General features: G+C 42.6%; 2 protein-coding genes across 6 annotated transcripts in view; both read left to right on the plus strand.

The window, feature by feature from the left end:
- Positions 1–2,602, plus strand: part of SEC24B (SEC24 homolog B, COPII coat complex component) — a 35,268-nt gene extending 32,666 nt beyond the window's left edge. For both annotated transcript variants that reach the window (XM_083456755.1, XM_083456756.1), the window contains one exon: positions 1,433–2,602. In XM_083456755.1, coding sequence (XP_083312881.1) covers positions 1,433–1,547 — 115 coding nt within the window. In that variant the 3' untranslated portion in view covers positions 1,548–2,602. The remainder of the gene's footprint in view (positions 1–1,432) is intronic.
- Positions 2,603–7,414: 4,812 nt separating this feature from the next.
- Positions 7,415–19,455, plus strand: part of MCUB (mitochondrial calcium uniporter dominant negative subunit beta) — a 72,064-nt gene continuing 60,023 nt past the window's right edge. Inside the window, exon 1 of one of the 4 annotated variants that reach the window (XM_083456827.1) lies at positions 7,415–7,738. In XM_083456827.1, the coding sequence (XP_083312953.1) occupies positions 7,610–7,738 (129 nt within the window). In that variant the 5' untranslated portion in view covers positions 7,415–7,609. Of the gene's footprint in view, positions 7,739–8,229; positions 8,287–19,455 lie in introns of those variants that run through there. The other 3 variants (XM_083456829.1, XM_083456828.1, XM_083456830.1) reach the window with 3 other exon arrangements.

The following is a 19,455-nucleotide window of genomic DNA, read 5'->3' on the forward strand; positions in this document are numbered from 1 at the left end:
AGGATGGAGAACTGATACTTAGTGTCAGCTGGGGCCAGGAGTGGGGAAATCAAGAGGTTTTTCTAGAAAGAGTTTGTGAAACAGGGACAGGGAACCTGCAACCCTCCAGCAGTTGTTGGATTCCAACTCCTTGCCTGGGCCATCTGTCCCAGCCCACATGGCCAAGAGCCAGGGATGGTTGGAGTTGTTGACATCCATCTGTCTTGAGAGAGATTGGAGTGTGCTTCTGGGGGTGAAGTCAAAATGCTGGAGAATCACAGTGCCTCCCATAGCTACATAGACCAGTAACTTGTAAGTGCTGCTTCCTGCATTGTTTTTGCTGCCTTAGCAGCACCAAAGTAACCTCTCTGGGGCACAAGCCAGGGCTGTATGTATGGAGGTCCTGAACTGCCCAGATGACAAGACACACCCTCTCTCAGCCTCGCTGATGTGGCCCAAGGAAAGGCAGAGCAATACGTTTAGCATCAGCTTGGCAGCAGGAGGAGCCAGAAGGAGGCATACAAGGTGCCATCTAAAAGCCTTAGGGACTCTACTCCAGAGTTGTAGTTCAACAAAATTTGGAGGGCCACAGGTTCCTCATTCCTGGCCTAAAACCATCTGATGAGAGTGGAGTGGGTAAGGTTGCCTTTTTATCTGGGCTTGACACTTGGTACCTATTTAGGCATGTTTCTCAGAGTTAACAAGAACAGCATGTGTTTAGTAAAAAATAGAGGTGGTGATAGTCTTGCAATTTCAATAGCTACAGGAAGAAACATGAGGCAGTGCTAGGTGTAGGGAAGTTTGCTTATGGAAATGGGGATTGAGACATCTTTGTGCTCTTGTCCTTGTCTGGTCTCACCCCTAATATAGGGCATATAGAATGATTGGCCAGCTGTCCCTTCTGTATTTGGCTGATATTAAGTGCCAGGTTGGTAGGTAACTACAATATCACTGATTCATAATCTAATACAGTGGACGCTTGGGTTGCGAACGTGATCCGTGCGGGAGGCACGTTCGCAACCCGCAGCACTGCATCTGTGCACGCGTAGGTCGCAATTCGGTGCTTCTGCACATGCGCAAAGCACGATTTAGTGCTTCTGCGCATGTGCCGAAACCCGGAAGTAACCCGTTCCAGTACTTCCGGGTTTGACGTGGTGCACAACCCGAAAACGTGCAACCTGAAGCATCTGTAACCCGAGGTATGACTGTACTGAAAGAATTGGCTCTTCTGACTTCTACTACTGAGAGCTGACTGAATGGCACTTGGAATATTGTATTCGCTGTGCTGATTCCTTCCAGGAATTCAGCTTTGCACCAGACTAGGTGGCAGTTGCTATTGTCGGTTCCCTGTGCTCCTCGTGAGCACTTAGAATTGTGAATTAAAGGGCCGTAAGTCTTGTACAAATGTTGGAAGAAACAAATACAAGGTGGGTTGTTGTTTTTTCTGTTTCAGAGATGAAAGCCCTGCAAAGGCAGATTTTCTTCAACATTTAGTTGAAGACAAAACCGAGGCAGCATTCTCTTACTATGAATTTTTGCTTCACATTCAACAACAAATTTGTAAGTGAGAAGGAAGAAACTGAAATAATAATTAAAAAAACCATTTCTGGACTTATACAAATGTCAGCTGTGAAAGAAGTACACTGGAAATGATAAACAGACATGGGTTCTTCAGCATCCATATCTAAAGCTTTTCAGCTAAGAGGACAGAGTACACATTTCCAAAGGAATTTTATGGTTTTGCTTCAGTATAAAAATGATGGCTATGATGCAGTTTTAGTACTATGTTTTTAAGTTGGTTTGTATGCGTTTTCAATAGTGCTACGATATGGTGCTTCTGTTTCAAGCTGGTGAACTTACATAGCGATGTGGAATAGTATTTCTTAACGAAATCTAAAATTGGAGAGCTTCCCCCCCCTCATATTTACTATGGTAGCCAGATTATCTCCAGCAGAGATGCCAAAGTGCAGTGCTCCATGCTGTTTATATGAATTTGTAAGAGAGAAAATTCGTATTTGAAGACTTCACCATTTTCTCTGTGAAGACTGTAGAATTTCAATACAGCATACATGAACTGTAGAAATGAAATATATATAGTGTACAGAAGTATTAACATTTGTAAAGAAGTTGTAAAAATGTAACTACAGACTATGAATTGGTTAGCGTGCTGCAGTGTTTGTGATTTGATGACAAATCACTACCCTTTAAAGAATAAAGATGACTAATGCATATTAAATCCGAATCCACATAGAAAAAATGCAACTTTGTAATCCATTTAATTCTTTTATGTGGATTTATTTATGATCAGCTAATTAAAAGTATTTTGCTTGATCATGTGTTTTTATATCTACATGATTACTAAATTTTAGACACTAATATTGAATTTGGCTTGCTGTATTAAAGAGAGAATGTTTACTACTTTATTGTATAGAATTCTGGGGAAAGGGTAAGTGGAAATATGGCTGAATTTGGATTGTGTAAAGGATATAGCTGACTTGTGACACTACCTGGCATTTGATAGTGTCTTTTAACTGGTTTACTTTATGTACTCTGCAACAATTGTGGTCCTGGATCCTTTATTTTCTCTTGCCACCATGAGACATTAAAGAAAATTTATATTTCACTTTAAGCTGGGAGTTTCTTCAACACATAATCCAAGTACAGACTCACATTTATCTTGGTGTATTTTTTACTTGAGCTCTTATGCACATATGGAGAGAGATGTCTGTCTGGGCTGCTGCATCACAAATTTGGTTTTCTTTAATTTTTCATGTAATAGTAATGGGACATTATAATTTTTCAAAGCAATGCATTTCTTTTTTAAAAAGATGACAAATACACGAATGCACTCACTAATATATACCTGTGTCCCGGTATACTTTTCATCTGTGCACAATTTGTATATGCAACAAAAGTTGTGTTGTTATTTTACCTTTGCACCTTTTTATTTTATGGATAAATACTTGTGGCTACATTTTCCTTAAGATTGAAAAAGCATGCCAAAGGATTTCATAGAAGAAAAATCATCTGCTTGTTCAACTTTGTTTATGGCACATTTAAGTCTAAGAATGTTTATTGCAGCAAGAAGCCGTCACCTAACATTTTAAAGTTAGCGTTTCCCATACTTGACCTGAAAGAGGGGGGAATAAAATGAGTCAAATTTATTTTGGTAAAGAAATCAGCTGGTAATATATGTCATATGGAGCCATAAATGTTTCAGATGTATTAGTGTGATCTTAACAAACAATTAATTTGAAATAAAATGTTGCTTGTGGAGCTTAGTGCTGATAAGCCAAAAACATCCAAAGCCATGATGTATGGTAAATGATCTGTAAAACCATTACTTAAAGCTCTATTATTCTATATTTTGTATATAAAAAATGCTGAAATTTTTTTGGAGATGTTTTTGCTTTGAGTAAGGTTCCTGTTGCCTGTTGTTTGGGAAATATCTAGGAATAGATGCAGAATTGTTCAATGAATGGAAGAGCTTTTTCTGTTCACAGATGGGATTCTAGCAGATATTTGCACAGGAGGAAGTTAGGACATGATTTTTGCCGATTCCCCCCTTCCCTCTGCAGCCTTAACATCACCTTCAAAGAGCTCCCCAGTCTGCCAGAGCAACTTTTCAGGGGGCTGAAGAGAGGATGAAAATTGGTGAAGGAGTTTGCCATACACTGTTAGAATAAATCAGTAGAATTCCTATTTTAAAAAACCCATTAAGTGTCCAAAGATAAACATGGTTGATTTTGTGTTCCTTTATAACACAACGCTGGGTTTGTATACCTAGAAGTGAGTTCAATGGGACTTCCTTAGGAGTAAATAGCTGCCTTACTTCCCCTCATGCAATGCTTCTTTAGCCACAGTCACCAGTTCTAATATTACTTCTGTTAGGCTGCAGGAAAGTTCTGAAGTTCTCAAAGAACAGCCTTGATCACATCTCAAAACTATACTCTAGATGACTGAGCCCAGCTGTGATTGACGTCTACTACAAGCTGACCCTGCTAAAAAGGACACACTGAGTGTTTGTTTCATATTGTTGGGAAACTGACAGATTGTTCTGAAATATAGTACCAGTGTCCCTGTTTATTTTTTAATCAGTCTTCTAACTGCTTGATCCTTGATGTTTGCAAACACGAAAGTGTCTCAGGTTTATGCTTTTGTATTTGCATAAGGTTTTTGAGAGTTCAGAGCACTTCATGTGCATAATCTTCTTGTAATCCTTAAATCTTGTGCGAGTATTATTACCTGCTAATACTGTCTCTGTACAAAGAGCAACTGTGAGATACTGCATGAGCGAGCTCAGGAGGCAGTTTGTAAATGTTGAAATTCCTGCCAGGACCCTTAAGCATTATTGCTTCTCTGGCAAGAACTATATTTTTAATGGCTCAATACGATTTCGGCGATGGATTTAGTGCAGTGCAAACACTCTGCAATGAAATGAAGCTGTAGTCTGGTTTTCTATGCAGTTAATCTTTGAAAGTGAGGTTGAATGAGATTCAGATTGGTATCAGTGTAGTAGAGAAACCAGAGAGGGGCAGAACAGTAAGAGATAGGGCTGCAGGTTGACAGGTGTGTGCATGCAAACCGTGATGGGCTTCTTCTTTTTTTACATGCATTCCTCCTCAAACCACCATCAAAACACAGATGACATGGACTGGATGAACATATCAGGAACTTGGGACTTTACAGAACTGTCATGGCACAACAACATGGTTTTTTTCAAGGGATTCCCCCACAAATTGATGCTTTTATGCCATGGAGTGATGGGAATGTCAGATCGGAAATTTTTACTGCGAGTCACGTTGCCTTTTCAAAGTTTCACATGTGCTCATGGGCCCCAAAAGCTTACACTACTTAGGCTCTCAATAATTCTCAACCATAGATTATTATGTAATAACTCAATCCTATGCTTACATATGTCCCAATATGTTCAGTAGCTATTACTCTCAGGCAAGTGGGTTCAAGTATATTGCTTAGACAAGTTGCTAAATGTTTATTTTTAACAACTGAATCCATTAGATTCAACCTATTGTAAATTAAACTTTGGCTTAAAATGTACAGTAAAGCTGCTATTATAGGGTTGTATTCAACTAAGCTTAACTCAAGAGTAGACCCATTGAAAGTGATGACCCTAACTTAGTCATGTCCATTGATATCATGGGCCTACCCCATACTGTATGTACACTGAATCCAACCCATAGTTTCTGATCACTAAGGTGGTGTTGGATGTTAAAAAAGAAGGGAATGCTTATTGTAAGGTATTGAACTGTCTTGAATGCTTTATTTTCTGATTTCTGTGTTGTCTCTTCAATTTATCACATTCTGGCTGTTGACTGGCAGTGATGGCAGACAAAGCTGAAGTTGGAGGGGGCGGAGAGCACAGCTGCCTAACTTCCTGTATTAATTTGTGCAGAAGTCATGTGGTTTGCCTTTTGCTGCAAGCTGGACTCAGCATGCTCTGGAAAGAGAAATGTCATGAAACAGTGTGTGGGCTATTAATGTTCAAAAACCTCTGGCTGGTGGAAAAAGCAACACAACTATAATGCTTTCTACATTAGAATGATCCCAAAGCCTGGCAGCGAGATTGAGAAAATAGACACAAGTTTGTCATGAATCAGATGAGTTTGTTTTAATTTGTAATTTGAATTGAACAGATGAGGAAAAATTGTATGTGGTGGTGATATGAAGGGATTGAAGAATGTTGTTTTTAGTGCAGACAATCGTAGGTTTTTTTGTTTTCAAGGCAGGCTTCTAGCGTTTATACTTACGGTAAGTTCCAGACTGTTCTGTGCCTGGTGAATCTGCAATCATGGCAGATTAAATTTCCAGTACCCATGAGCCTTGCATCATACCCATCACTCACTAGCAGAAACAGAATAATCCGTACAAAATTTAGCATTCATACAGTGGCTTTTGGAAGCATTTCACTTACCTTATCTTGTAATTTGTTGAACAGCCCTAGCAGGTAGTGTTGCCAGTTGTCAAATTATGGCCCCAAAATGAGGTTTTGGGGTTAATTCTCGGGGAACTGTCCCCTTGGTGGCTTCTAAATGTGCAGGTATGCTAGACTAGCTAGTGGATTCCCCTGGCTGCAGTGTTGCTAACTTGCTGAACAGATAAGTGGGAGCATGCATTTTAAAAGTATCACAATTCTGAAGAAATTTGCTCTCTTCCGCCCAACTCCCCCCACCCCCACCCCCAAGTCTGTTTTCCTACTTTCTCCCCATTTCTGTGAGCCCATACATCACTAACCTCCTCGCTTTCATGGCTGGTCCATGCACTCAGGCTCAACCCATGTGTGTGTTCTATTGTTGACTCTTCAGAACGGGCAACCTGGTAACATCACCAATATCCATATCTGGAGTTGCAGACATTGGGGTGCTGAAGAATTGGTAACCCTTCTAGGGGCAGACTTGTATTATCCTCTGTTGAGCAGTTGTTTCAATTGGGGCAGGGTCCATTGTGCTCATACTTTGTAGAGCTCCTGGCCATAGCTCTGTGGTTGAGTGTTGACACAAAGTCCCAATTTCAGCCCCTGACATTTCTAGGTAGGACTGGGAGATATCTCAGTCCGAAACCAAGGAGAGTGACTGCCCGTCAGTGAAGATTAATATTGAGCGAGATGGACCAATGCTGTGCTCGGTATACGGCAAATTCCTATATTCCTTGTTCTCTGGTGCCCACATTAACATTTCTCCAGAGTCAGGGGGAGACTTTTCTCTCTTCCCAAGCATTTAATTTATTTTGCATAGCTGCAGCTGCGATATAGCCTTTTCACCTAAGCATGGTGATTACCATTTAGATCCTTAACTGATGAAGAACTGCGTGAAATTTGCGCTTGCTGGGAGGGTGGCGAGTTTGACTTGCTACCAGTCATGGGTGTATGGTCATTTGCAATGTTTCCACTCTTGGCCTTTTGTTTGTTTTTGCTTGCAATCTATCATATTTGAACTGTGATTTTTTTATAGAATGGAGTGGAGTTGGAAGGGACCCAGTCATCCAGTCCAACCCCGTGCGATGCAAGAACCTTTTACCTCATATGGGACTCGAACGCAGAACCCCTGAGACTAAGAGCTTCATGCTCTCCCATGCCATCTTGTGCCGAAGAAGAAGAAGAAGAAGAAGAAGAAGAAGAAGAAGAAGAAGAAGAAGAAGAAGAAGAAGAAGAAAAAATTTCAGATTGAAAGCTGTGCAGGGGAGAGACCTGCACCTCCTAGCTGGCAAAGGGCGCGGCGCTCTTCGTCTCTCGCGCGCGGTTAGGGCACGGAGCAGAAAAGTACGGTACTTTGCAGCTCTTGCGCAAGCTGCTTTTCGGCTGTTGCTGCTGCTGCTTTTCTTTTCTTTTTGTCGGCAAAAACAAATGTGACTGGGTGAGGGAGGGAGGAGCCGAGAGCCCGACGAGCGGCAGAAACGCCTTCCCCTTTAAACCCGCCCTCTGCTGCTCACTCGGAGAGCTCGCGCCTCCTCACTCGCACAACGGGCTCCTCGGGTGCTGCAGGCGCCGCGCCTCGCTTTCCGCGCGCGCCTAGCAGCCGCTTCTTGCGCGGCCGGGACGGCGACGGCGGCCGCGCGCCTCGACGCCCCTCGGCTCCCTCAGCGCGGAGAGGAGAAGCAGGGCAAGGTGGCGAGGATGCTCCCCGCCGCCAAGCAGTTGCTCCGGGGCTGCAGGAGAAGGTGGCGAGCGCCTCAGCCCCTGGTGCTCCTCGCCGCTCCTCTGAGAAGGGAGAGCGGCGGCTTTCTCCCAGCGGACCGGCTGCAGGTGAGTGGCGGACACGGCTTGCCCCCCGGCGCAGGCGGCGACCCCGTCGCTCGCTGCTTCCTCCTCCTTTCTTGGCTCAGGCCTGAGGAAAGAAACTTCTTAGCGCACACGCCACCCGCTCCTTCCTCGGCAAGGCAGGGCGAGGCGGGCGCTTGCCCGGCTTCGGCCGTCTGTTGCTCCACAGCCTTCCTGCCTTGCTGGAACTTGCTGGACACGCCCGCGAGACGGCGAAGTATAAAGTTGCAGCTGGCTGTTGAGCTGGGCGGAGAAGAAGGGAAGGAGCCGCCCTCTTCTTCCTCCTCCGCCTTGGTCTCTGTTGTCTTGAGTTTCAGGCTGTAATCGTCTTTTCCGGCTTGGGGGCGAGGGAGGATGCTTACATTAATAGGGCGGGGTGGCGGGGTAGTGAAGGGTTCCCCCCACCGCACCCCACCCCCGTTCTCGACCTTTACTTGTCACTGCTTTGGATCCCTTTTGCTGATCAGATCCATCTGCGTGCAAACTCAGGAGGAGGAGGAGGTCCCCAGGCCGACTCCAAAGAGAGGGGATATGTAAGCAAGTCCCATTTTTAAGTCCCACAAATAAGTGCTTTAAATTTGTTGTTAGCCCGGTTTTCTGAACTGGGGAGGGCAGGGTATAAATAATGTTTATTATTATTATTTAGAGCAAAAGCAAGAAGCCAGACACTTGAATGCTTGTTAACCTATGGTGTAAGCTTCCACATGATTTACATGTTCTGATCCTAGGTGTATTTACATGGTAGCAAATCCTGCTGCGTTCAGTGATACTGTCTTCCTTAGAAATGCTTTTTTTTGGGGGGGGGGTAGACTTGAGTGCTGTGAACTGGGAATGTTGCTAGTGTTGGAGGAAGGTTACATGCATGCTCAGTCATAAATAAGAGAGCCTATGTGTACATGCTGTGAGGGTTTTATTCTCTGAGTCGCCAGTGGGATTTCAGTCCTTAGGTATTAATAGCTCATTAATCGCCCATTCACTAAAACCATATGCAAGCACTAATGGCGTCCAGAGTCCTATCCTGCCTTGTTGGCATATGTGCACCTTGCAAAATGTCGGAGGAAGGCAACCTTATTACATTGACTGTGAACATTAAAGAGAGGCTGCAAAGTGCTAGCCTACCAGTGATATCTCAGAGTGCTCTTCTGTAATCCTAGAAGACTCAGTGTTAATCAGTCTCCTGCACAGTTGTGTTTCATTATTAGGAAGCCTGTGGGGATGGTCCCATAGGAGACACCAATTAGTTCAGCTAGCTGAAGCAGTGGTAGGTAGCTTCTTATTCTTTTCACCTTGCCTGTCTCTCTTTTTCATACCTTACGTTACAGGTTGTTGAACAGGCTTCCTAGTGGTCTATGCCTCAAGAGGAAAAGGTGTTGGTGCAACAAATAATATAGTATTAAATTAGTTTGGAAGTTAGTGCTTGCTACCCAGCTCCCGGCACCAGTATTACATAGAAATCTAAGGTAATTGATATAGGTAATTGATACTTGGTGTGCTTTCCTTAAGATAAGAGTTTTGTGAATCGCGAAACTTGCTGACGGATGTTTAGCCACCAGCTTTTTTATATCTGTGCAGCTAGTGGCTTTTCATTCCTTGCCAAACCTTTATACAGGAGTAAAGGATTTTTCTCTTTGGGAGCCTCTAGGCATATCTGAGACAAATGCATTTGGCAGGAGTTATTGCATTGTTCAGGGAAAACGGTGATGATAGGAGTCAGTTTCTTGTTGCTTGGAGGCAAAGTCTTCCCCTATGACAGGCAAAACAAAGAAGGTCTTCAAAATCCGGAGTTGAAAACCATGACCCCCCAGCACTCTTCTTCTTCTTAACTTGTCCTAGTTCTGAAAGGGTAATGAATCATCCATGGAAAGCGTTTTAAATAACACTTGATTTAGCACAGCTGCACGCTTTTTGAGTTGAGTCTGGCACGGAGACAATGTTGTTTGGAAAACAGAAAATTTGCATAGAAATGAATCCTGCAAATAAATATGCGCTTGATAAATCGACAGGGTCTGGTAAACCTGTCATTTGCAAGTGCCTGCTTATAGACACTGCAAAACGTTTGTCTTCATTACCATAATTTCTGGAACTTTTAGGGCACGTATCCCTGTAACACAATCACTTTATATTTTATGGACAGCGCAGTAGCAATGTTGACAAGCAGTTCTAACATTCCACCCCATCTCATTTTGTGTACTGTACACTTATAGTTAAGTGAATCATAACTATTCATTTACTTCTTAATGTGTACCATGTGGCAAGGTTATCAGTAACTTTGGTTTTACTCCCTTGGAAAACGGAAGCTTGAGCATCGTTTGGCATCACTTCTAGTAAACACCTTTTCATGGATTTGTATTCAGAGACACTTGCTTAAAAATATGCTGTGGGAATGCCAAGGGGCCTTGACGGTGCAGGGTATAAATCTTTAAAACAATAAAGTTCTTCATCAAGTGGTTGTATTGCTGCCTCCCATATTGAGGGCCTCTGAGATGACTATAAATCTGCTTCATTGTCTTGCAAGGCAGATTATTTAAAAACGATCTGTAGTATTCCTATAGGGAAGATTATGTGCTTGGTTTGCAATTGTGTCCATAATATTGTTCTGAAGTGCATAGGGTATATAAAAAACTGCATGCATGAAAAAGAAGATTGTGGTGCTTTTTACTGTATATGCTGTAATTGAAAGTTAAAACTTAAAATTGTAAATAATAGCAAAATATAACCAACAGCTGCATTAATCCTCTGTCATGGTTAATGCTAGCAATCCACTTTTCTAATTTGACACAAACGTCTGCAGCAAATCCATTTTCAAACTATTATGCTAGATTTGGAACCATTAAATGTGCTATTACTGAGTTGCAAATGGGATTTGGAAAAACAGAACCTGTGCTAGATCTAATATTCAACAAAGTGCTTCTGGTAGTGACATTGGCTGTTCAGTGGAACTCCTCCAGCTTTTCTCTTTGTGCACCCTTAAATCCGTTTTGGGGGTTCCTCCAGTCATCTGGAGCAGAATCAGGGGTGCCATGGGAAAAGAAGACGGAGAAGACATTCCTTTGTGTAGAAATCCTTGTGATAATGAAAACATTTTGTTAGATACTGCCCTCGGTGATTTTGCATTATACCCAAAAGTACATCCATAAATTGACAATTATGTTTAACCTTTTGATATTACTTTGGAAACAGTTGCTTAAATTTGATATCCAGCCCAAATTTTTGATTGCATAAATTCCAACTTGGTGGAAGGGAGAAGTTTGGCTTAAATGGTTTGCCCAATGCCATGTAGATTGCACAGCCTATGCTGATTCCCGTGCTATTTCTTTTAGCCAGGTGTGTGTTGGTTAGATGGGGAAAATGTGGCAGAACAAGAAAGAAGTACAGAATCAAATATCAGGTGCAAGTGGATGAATCAATCAATTCATGAATCAATCAGACCCTCTTCCCTTTTGTGGATCTGCCCTGGCCCACTTGGCCTAAAATGGTAGATTTATATTATTTTCCTCCTACATAATCATTATTACTTTCAGCCCCTCTCAGGAAAGCTCCATGTGGAACTCGGAATTTTGAGGATCCAATTTTATTTTAAAACTAGAGCAAGGAAGCCTTCACAAGATCAAGTCCCAAATTCTTCTTCATTTCCCCTAAAGGTGTGTAATGAAAACACCAGCAGAACCTTCTGGGGAAAGCATTGCACAGATGGGGAGCTAATGCAGAAAAGGCCTGTTTCTCATGTTGCCACCCTCTGGACTTCTGTTGAGGAGACATACGAAGAAGGGCCTCAGAGGATAATCTTAGGGTTAGGGTAGGTTCATACGGAAAGAGGCGGTCCTTGAGGTATTGCGGTCCTGAGCTTACCTCACATTATTACCTCACAGTGATGTTGTCAATTACCCAACCAATTCAGCCTGTTTCCTAAAGAGAACCTGACATGCAATTGCTTGGTGCACTTGCAAACATTCCTCTTAATCCTTAAACACAATAAAGCACATTTTTCAAAGGCATGTAAACCAGCTTGACTGCATTTCCTCTGTAGCTGAAGCAGGAGAGTGTATGTCTAAGTCTAATGGGTAGTGGAACAGATTCCCAGGCTTGCAGAGGCAAGGAAAAAAATCCATAATACAGTATATATGGTGTGCCACTACAGAGGAAATAATAGGTGGTTCTCCCATTATCCCTGACCATTGACGATACTTGGCTGGGGCTGATTGAATCCAACTTGTTTACTGTCAACAAACAACGATCTGGAGGTTTGAAGCCCTTCATTACTCTTCCTTAGTCATGATTTGTTTAGCTGTTCTGTTGGGTAGTTACTAAGCTTCGAAAACATGAGGCAAGAAAAACAAAACAAACTTTGCAGATACAAGCTATGGCTTGTTTGTTCATCTGTGGGATAATCTAGGGTGAACTCATGGTTAAACCACAAAGCCTAGGGCTTGCTGATCAGAAGGTCAGGGGTTTGAATCCCCGCGACAGGGTGAGCTCCCGTTGCTCGGTCCCTGCTCCTGCCAACCTAGCAGTTCGAAAGCACATCAAAGTGCAAGCAGATAAATAGGTACCGCTCCGGCGGGAAGGTAAATGGCGTTTCCGTGTGCTGCTCTGATTCGCCAGAAGCAGCTTAGTCATGCTGGCCACATGACCCGGAAACTGTACTCCGGCTCCCTCGGCCAGTAAAGAGAGATGAGCGTCGCAACCCCAGAGTCGTCTGTGACTGGACCTAACGGTAGGGGTCCTTTTACCTTTACCATGGTTTGTTAAACCATAGCTTAAGCAAACCGTGACCCAGGGTTATGTGTGAACCAGGTCTTGAGACAGAGCAGTAAAAATAACAGCACCAGAAGATAGCCACAAGGAATGACAGTATTATTGAAATGAAGAAATAAGTATAAAGCTGCAAGGAAATGAGCATTTGTGAAAGGTTGCTTAAGTCTTTGTTTTTTATATCGATGTTGTATAAATATATAACACAAATGCTGCACAATGAGAGATCACATTTCTACTTCTAAGGTTTTTCTGTTGTTTTTTTTAAAAAAGCAACCAACCAAACAAACAAATAACTGCGGTTGTGCTCAGAATCTTGACAATGGCCTTGGCTTTAATTCTCTTCCTCCACATTCTTTTCTTCCACATTCAATTGAAGGGGGAAAGTGTGTTGAGTGATTTTTGGAGGTTTTAAGAACCTGACACTCAGTGATCAAAGTGAAAGATTGAAGATAGAAACTTAACATAACAAACCGAAGACATGCTTCAACTTTTTACTTGCCAAAAGTCTACATATCATTAGCAAAGAAGTTTGAGAGCATTGTACCAGACATCCAGTATATTTGACAGCAATATTGTATTTTCAAGCTAATGGGCATCACACATTCTTTCAGCTGAAGTTTACGCTTCCCTACCTTCTATGATAACATACAGTAATGCCAGTTCCTTGCGGCAAACTTGGGAGCAGGCCTTTAAAATTCTCATTCAATATCCTCAATCTGTCTGCTTTCTGGAGCAATCAACCCTCCCCCCCCCCATCTCAGATCGAGACTACATAGAATTTTCTTCAAAATCGGGACTGAAACTCACTCCAAACTATGGTTTCACATTTTGCATTTAAAGGAGATCCTGGTTAAGCATACCTGTAATTAATAGTGCTGATGCCAGCTTTATGTATATAAATATCTATATGTCTCCTTTATGGGCTAACCCTCCTAAGAGTGCTTGCATCGTAGTGATACAAGTTAAACCAGTCTTAAAATATTGGGCATCTCATAGGCCTCTGGTTGGCCACTGTAAGAATAAAGTACTGGCTGAGATGGACCTTTATCCTGATCCAGCAGGATAAAGGGGGGCGAGGGCACTGTGGTCTAAATCACTTAGCTTTTTGGGCTTGCTGATCAGAAGGTCGCAGGTTTGAATCTGCATAACAGAGTGAGCTCCCATTGCTCTATCCCAGTTTCTGTCAACCTAGCAGTTCGAAAGCACACCAGTGCAAGTAGATATATAGGTACAACTATGGCGGAAAGGGACGCGGGTGACGCTGTGGGTAAAAGCCTCAGCGCCTAGGGCTTGCCGATCGAAAGGTCGGCGGTTCGAATCCCCGCGGCGGGGTGTGCTCCCGTTGTTCGGTCCCAGCGCCTGCCAACCTAGCAGTTCGAAAGCACTCCTGGGTGCAAGTAGATAAATAGGGACCGCTTACTAGCGGGAAGGTAAACGGCGTTTCCGTGTGCGGCTCTGGCTCGCCAGAGCAGCGATGTCACGCTGGCCACGTGACCTGGAAGTGTCTGCGGACAGCGCTGGCCCCCGGCCTCTTGAGTGAGATGGGCGCACAACCCTAGAGTCTGTCAAGACTGGCCCGTACGGGCAGGGGTACCTTTACCTTTACCTTTATGGCGGAAAGGTAAATGGCTTCCATCACGGTGTTCTATTGCAGGTTTAGTCATGCTGGCCACATGACCCGGAAAGCTGTCTGTGGACAAACACTGCCACCCTCGGCCTGAAGCAAGTTGAGCGCCACAACCCCATAGTTGCCTTTGACTGGATTTAACCGTCCAGGGGTCCTTTACCTTTTTTTACCTGATCCAGCAGAGCTTCTCCTTTGTGTGTGTGTGTGTGTGTGTGTGTGTGTGTGTGTGTGTTCACATATAACAAAGTTTTATTCATATAGCATATAAATAATATCCCATATAAATGATGCAACAGCCATTTAAAATGAAGGCAAGCACTGTGTTTATTAACTAAAACATCATTAGAACAGTGACAGCTGAAAACAATGCAGAACATTTAACTATTAGTTAAAAGCCAAAGGGTGCATTGCTTAAAGGAGGAGGAATTCCAGGGATAATAGCATAAGCAGAAAAGATGCTCAAAGGCCCATCTAGAATCATAGAATTTTTAGAGTTGGGAGGAATCATGTGGGTCATCTAGTCCAATCCCCTTCTATGCAGAAATCATTTGCCCAGTGTGGGGCTTTGAACCTACAACCCTGATACAGTGGTACCTCGGGTTAAGAACTTAATTCGTTCTGGAGGTTCGTTCTTAACCTGAAACTGTTCTTAACCTGAAGCACCACTTTAGCTAATGGGGCCTCCCGCCACCGCCGTGCGGTTTCTGTTCTCATTCTGAAGCAAAGTTCTTAACCCAAGGTACTATTTCTGGGTTAGCGGAGTCTGTAACCTGAAGCGTCTGTAACCCGAGGTACCACTGTATTAAGAGTCTCAGGCTCTACCAACTGAACTATCCTAGGTCTATTCCACCCTTTGGTTTCCCCAGTGCCCAAACACACTTTTAGGAAGCCTGCAATATCGTTCTCCCACCCCTAGTCGCCAGCAAATGATTTGGAGGCATTCTGCTTCTTACACATAGTAAATATATCTATTGTGACTTTATAACTTTATTCTCCATGAATAAGTAGCATATATTTGGAGACTGAGTACCAGTTTACTTACCACAATAAACAGAGCTATATGCATCAGCCATTAGTGGCTAACGTTGTAGCTGAGTTTGGTTCTTCTCTCTCTGCCTTGTGCTCAAATATTCTTTTACTTATTTATAACCCTCCAGTAACTGAGAATTGCCCACTCACCTTAGCAAGAGAAAGCTGAGACTCTTTATCCAATTTTAAGTCGTTTCCCGACGCGTTCTGCTTTTGGAATAAACCCATCTGTGTACAAGAATCCAGTTCTGAGTATTGATTCTTCTGAGTGATTTTATAAGAGCAGTCTAATATACAGTGTGTTTTATATGGCCTGTTACCACACTTAATATTTTCCCATAGCTTTACCTTTTGTAGTTTGCAGCTTTAAAGCTGGCTGTATAAACTTCTTAAGTGGGTTTACTATCAGCAGGACAAAACGGGTTTTAGCACAACTATGCTGTTCTGTAAGTAATTTCTGTGAAACTCTTGTCACCGATAAAGCCTTTCTTTGTGACAACAAAATGGTCTTTCAAAATCTGTTTGGGTAGAATGCTTGAGATAGAGATCTCATGTGGGTTAAAAATAAATTTTACTGTTGTTGGTCTATCAATGTATCACTCCAGAAATAACATTTTTAGGACTGATATTAAAATGGAGATCCACAGTTATATTTATGATTGCAGCAAAATGAAGCTACAGAGGCCCACGGCAATCTGCATCCTTCACAAATGATTGGCATTAAACAAGAAACAAAAACCCAGACAATAAAACTTGTTATAAAAATAGGTTTTATATAATTTATGCTTTGTTATTTACACAAATGATTTCTTCAAACACATATAACAATCCATTAAGTAATGAAAACACACATAATCTTGAAACTACAGAAGAGTTGCAGTAGACTAAGACAAACTTGAAAGCAGCAGGTCACAGACTTATTTAAATGGGTGTTGGAGGTTCATACCCAGTTTCAGTGCAGGAAGAAAAGGACTAAGACTCATCTCCTCAGGAAAGGTGTTCTGAAGTTTCAGTGCTGCACCCAAAAAGGCCGCATAGCTCATACCTATCTTCCTGTTGAATCCCAGTGGTGATGGAGAGTAGAGCCTATGAAGCTTACCTTTGGGCGTAAGCAGTATTGTTTTAGGATAGGGGTGGTTAATCTGTGGCCCTTCAGGGGTTCTCAGTGATTAGGGATGATGGGAATTGTATTCCAGTAGCATACGGAGTGCCACATCTGAGTTAGGATAATGTGGTTTTGAAGATATGCTGGTTCAAGGCTATTAAAGTCTGGTCTTTTTTATATATCAACAGTTTGTTCTGCAAGGGATTACAAATGAAGGAGGAGACAAGGAGAACTGGGAGTTTTTTCCACCTTCAATTTACCATGCACTGTGGTGTCATTGTGCCATGCCTGTGGCTGGGACAGGTCTATTAAAGAGTCTGTTGCACTGGTTGTGTGGAGTTCAATGCTCGTGGCTGAAGGAATACATGAATATTTTCTAGGTCCCTTTATCAGATTTCAAGAGTATCAAGGATTTAGTATTTTTTTCAACCTCTATGATATTGCAAACCTTCCAACCAGCAACGTAAAATAGCATCACAACATCTTTGAACAAGATTCAAATCAAGGCACGTTTGTTACTTGCTGGTGTGAGAGAGTACAGAGAGATGCAGTCAGGCAGAGCAAAACTATTTAGATGTCTCATCCAAATGTTCTGATTTCTATTCCTGTAGCTAAAGCCCCAGCATAAGTGCAAGTTTTGCTTTGCAAATTACTCTTGTCTGTCGTTGCCAACAGACTGCTATCGTTCTTGACACTTTCCCTGCCTAGAGGTGCTGGATGACATAGATTCAACAATGCAGTTGAATGTCTCCTCTCAGGTGAGCTCTTCAGTTGGTGTAGAGCACAGAAAGGGACACTTTCTTAACCTACTTAAAAGCTTTGTAATAGATCCTGCCATCCCCCAGTACATCAGCAGCAGCTGTAATGAATCATTCCTTAGCCTTGGAGAAGAGCTTTCCAAATATATCTCGCATCTGTACAGTTGGCATCTTATTTATGTTCCTTTGTCTCATGAGGTTAATTTCCTTGGTGATTTTGCCTGCTACACAGTAGGCAGGCAGGCCTGAGTCTGTGATATAGTTAGATCAGAGACTGTGAAGAAAGCATTTTGAATTTATTGGAATTCACTTACATGTCCTTGGCTTTATGCCCTAGGTTTATGCCATGGAACTGGCAAAAATCTAGGGTCAGCCTATGTATGTAGAAAACATACACCGTCATGTGATAGACAACAATCCCATGACTGCAGACACGGGGAATGAATCTCCAACAAATGTAGCCTATAGCTATGTATGTGCTTTTTTTCTTACCAAGAGAGAGCACTAGGGCAATGAAACTGCAGCAGATGAAGAAGCGAGGCTTCATCATTCCTTCCTCAGCTGTGTCGAAGTTCAGGTCTGGACTTGCATTTTTGGTTACACATCTCACTTAGGTGCATTCAGAACAGCCTGTTACCCCCCAGCAGAAAGATTCTCTTCTCTCCAAGGGATTTAGTGGGTAGTAGATACACAGAGAAGTCCCAACAGACACTAGTAAACTGTCTTCTGTTATGATGAGTGGGGGAGAGAATTTATATGTGCCTTTTCCTCAAGTAAATTTGTCTTGAAGTGCTCCCCCGCCCCCAATAATTCCAGTAGTAGCATATCTTACAAACATGCCATGCATCCACACAAAAGGTAGGTTAATACGTCCTACAAAATGAATGTGTTCTAAAGTTTTGATCCAAGATTATAATAATTGCCATTTTGTTTTATTTGAGATTCCTCCCCCTCCCACGAGAACATTTCATCGCAAAAAAATTCTTGTCTAAGTCAGAAAACATCGTGTGAATAAGCTCTAGTCTTGGCTTGTTGATGTGCACAAGTAGAGCTTCTTGGATCTTAAAATGCCAATTTAAAAAGAGAGAGCGAGAGAGTGCATAGAAGGCCAATAAAAGGCAAGACATTTGTGGTCCAAGCTTGTCATCTGTTTTGTGAATATTGCATTGCAGAGTCTGGAGAAAAGCCAGGCAGATCCTCTCTTCCCTATTACAAGGAACCTGCCTGCCTCAGCACTTGTAACAACAACATCCATTCTCTTGCTTTCGATTTTGGTTCAGTGCCAATGTGACATAATGGAATTGAGAGTGGCATACTGCCACCGTAGTATTTTGTTTGGCCAAGGGGTTGGGTTATAGTTGCTGCTTTCAGATTAAGGGTAAAAGCTTATTCAGAAGGTTTAATTATGGAGTTAGAGCTCCTATCTCAACCCTTTCTGAAATTGGGCTTTTGGAGCAACAATTCTTCTGAAAATGATCTCTGTTATAACTTGCTCCTGCAACAAAATGTTTCAGTGTGGAGTAGTTGGTTATCTTTGTGGTTCTAGCCAGTATTCTCCAGTGTTCTGTATGCCATCCTCCCCATCGAAACTTAGCATTATGTAGCTACTAAGCATGCTTAGGCCTCAATAAACTCTTTTGGGTTTTGCCACTTCTTTCTCTCATAAATATTTCCTCCCATAATTCTGTAAACTTTGGGTTGTGCATGGATGGTGTCATTTTGGCTACATGAGTTGTTACTATGATTTTTCTTAAGATAACCAAATTCTTAAGGTAATCACATTTTATGTGATGGTCCCTAACACCATAAGGCTACGGTGGTACCTTGGGTTACAGACGCTTCAGGTTACAGACTCCGCTAACCCAGAAATAGTATCTCGGGTTAAGAACTTTGCTTCAGGATGAGAACAGAAATCGGGTGGCGGCAGCAGGAGGCCCCATTAGCTAAAGTGGTATCTCCGGTTAAGAACGGTTTCAGGTTAAGAACGGACCTCCAGAACGGACCCGAGGCACCACTGTACTAGTAATCTATATAGCAAACAAAATAAAGCCAGTCAGAGTATTTCAAAACCATGCTTTATCTTGGGGAGCAAGTAGTTTATTTCAGTACACAACAAACATTCGCCCACTTAATTCATTTAGCCAGCGTGGTGTAGTGGTTAAGAGCAGTGGACTCGTAATCTGGTGAACTGGGTTTGTGTCTCCGCTCCTCCACATGCAGCTGCTGGGTGACCTTGGGCTAGTCACACTTCTTGGGCTAGTCACACTTCTTGGGCTAGTCACACTTCTTCTCAGCCCCACTCACCCCACAGAGTGTTTGTTGTGGGGGAGGAAGGGAAGGAGAATGTTAGCCGCTTTGAGACTCCTTCAGGTACTGATAACGCAGGATATCAAATCCAAACTCCTCTTCTTCTTCCACATGCTCAAGC

The sequence above is a fragment of the Podarcis tiliguerta genome, assembly GCF_965153285.1.
Source record: "Podarcis tiliguerta genome assembly, chromosome: 9".
Taxonomy (NCBI): domain Eukaryota; kingdom Metazoa; phylum Chordata; class Lepidosauria; order Squamata; family Lacertidae; genus Podarcis; species Podarcis tiliguerta.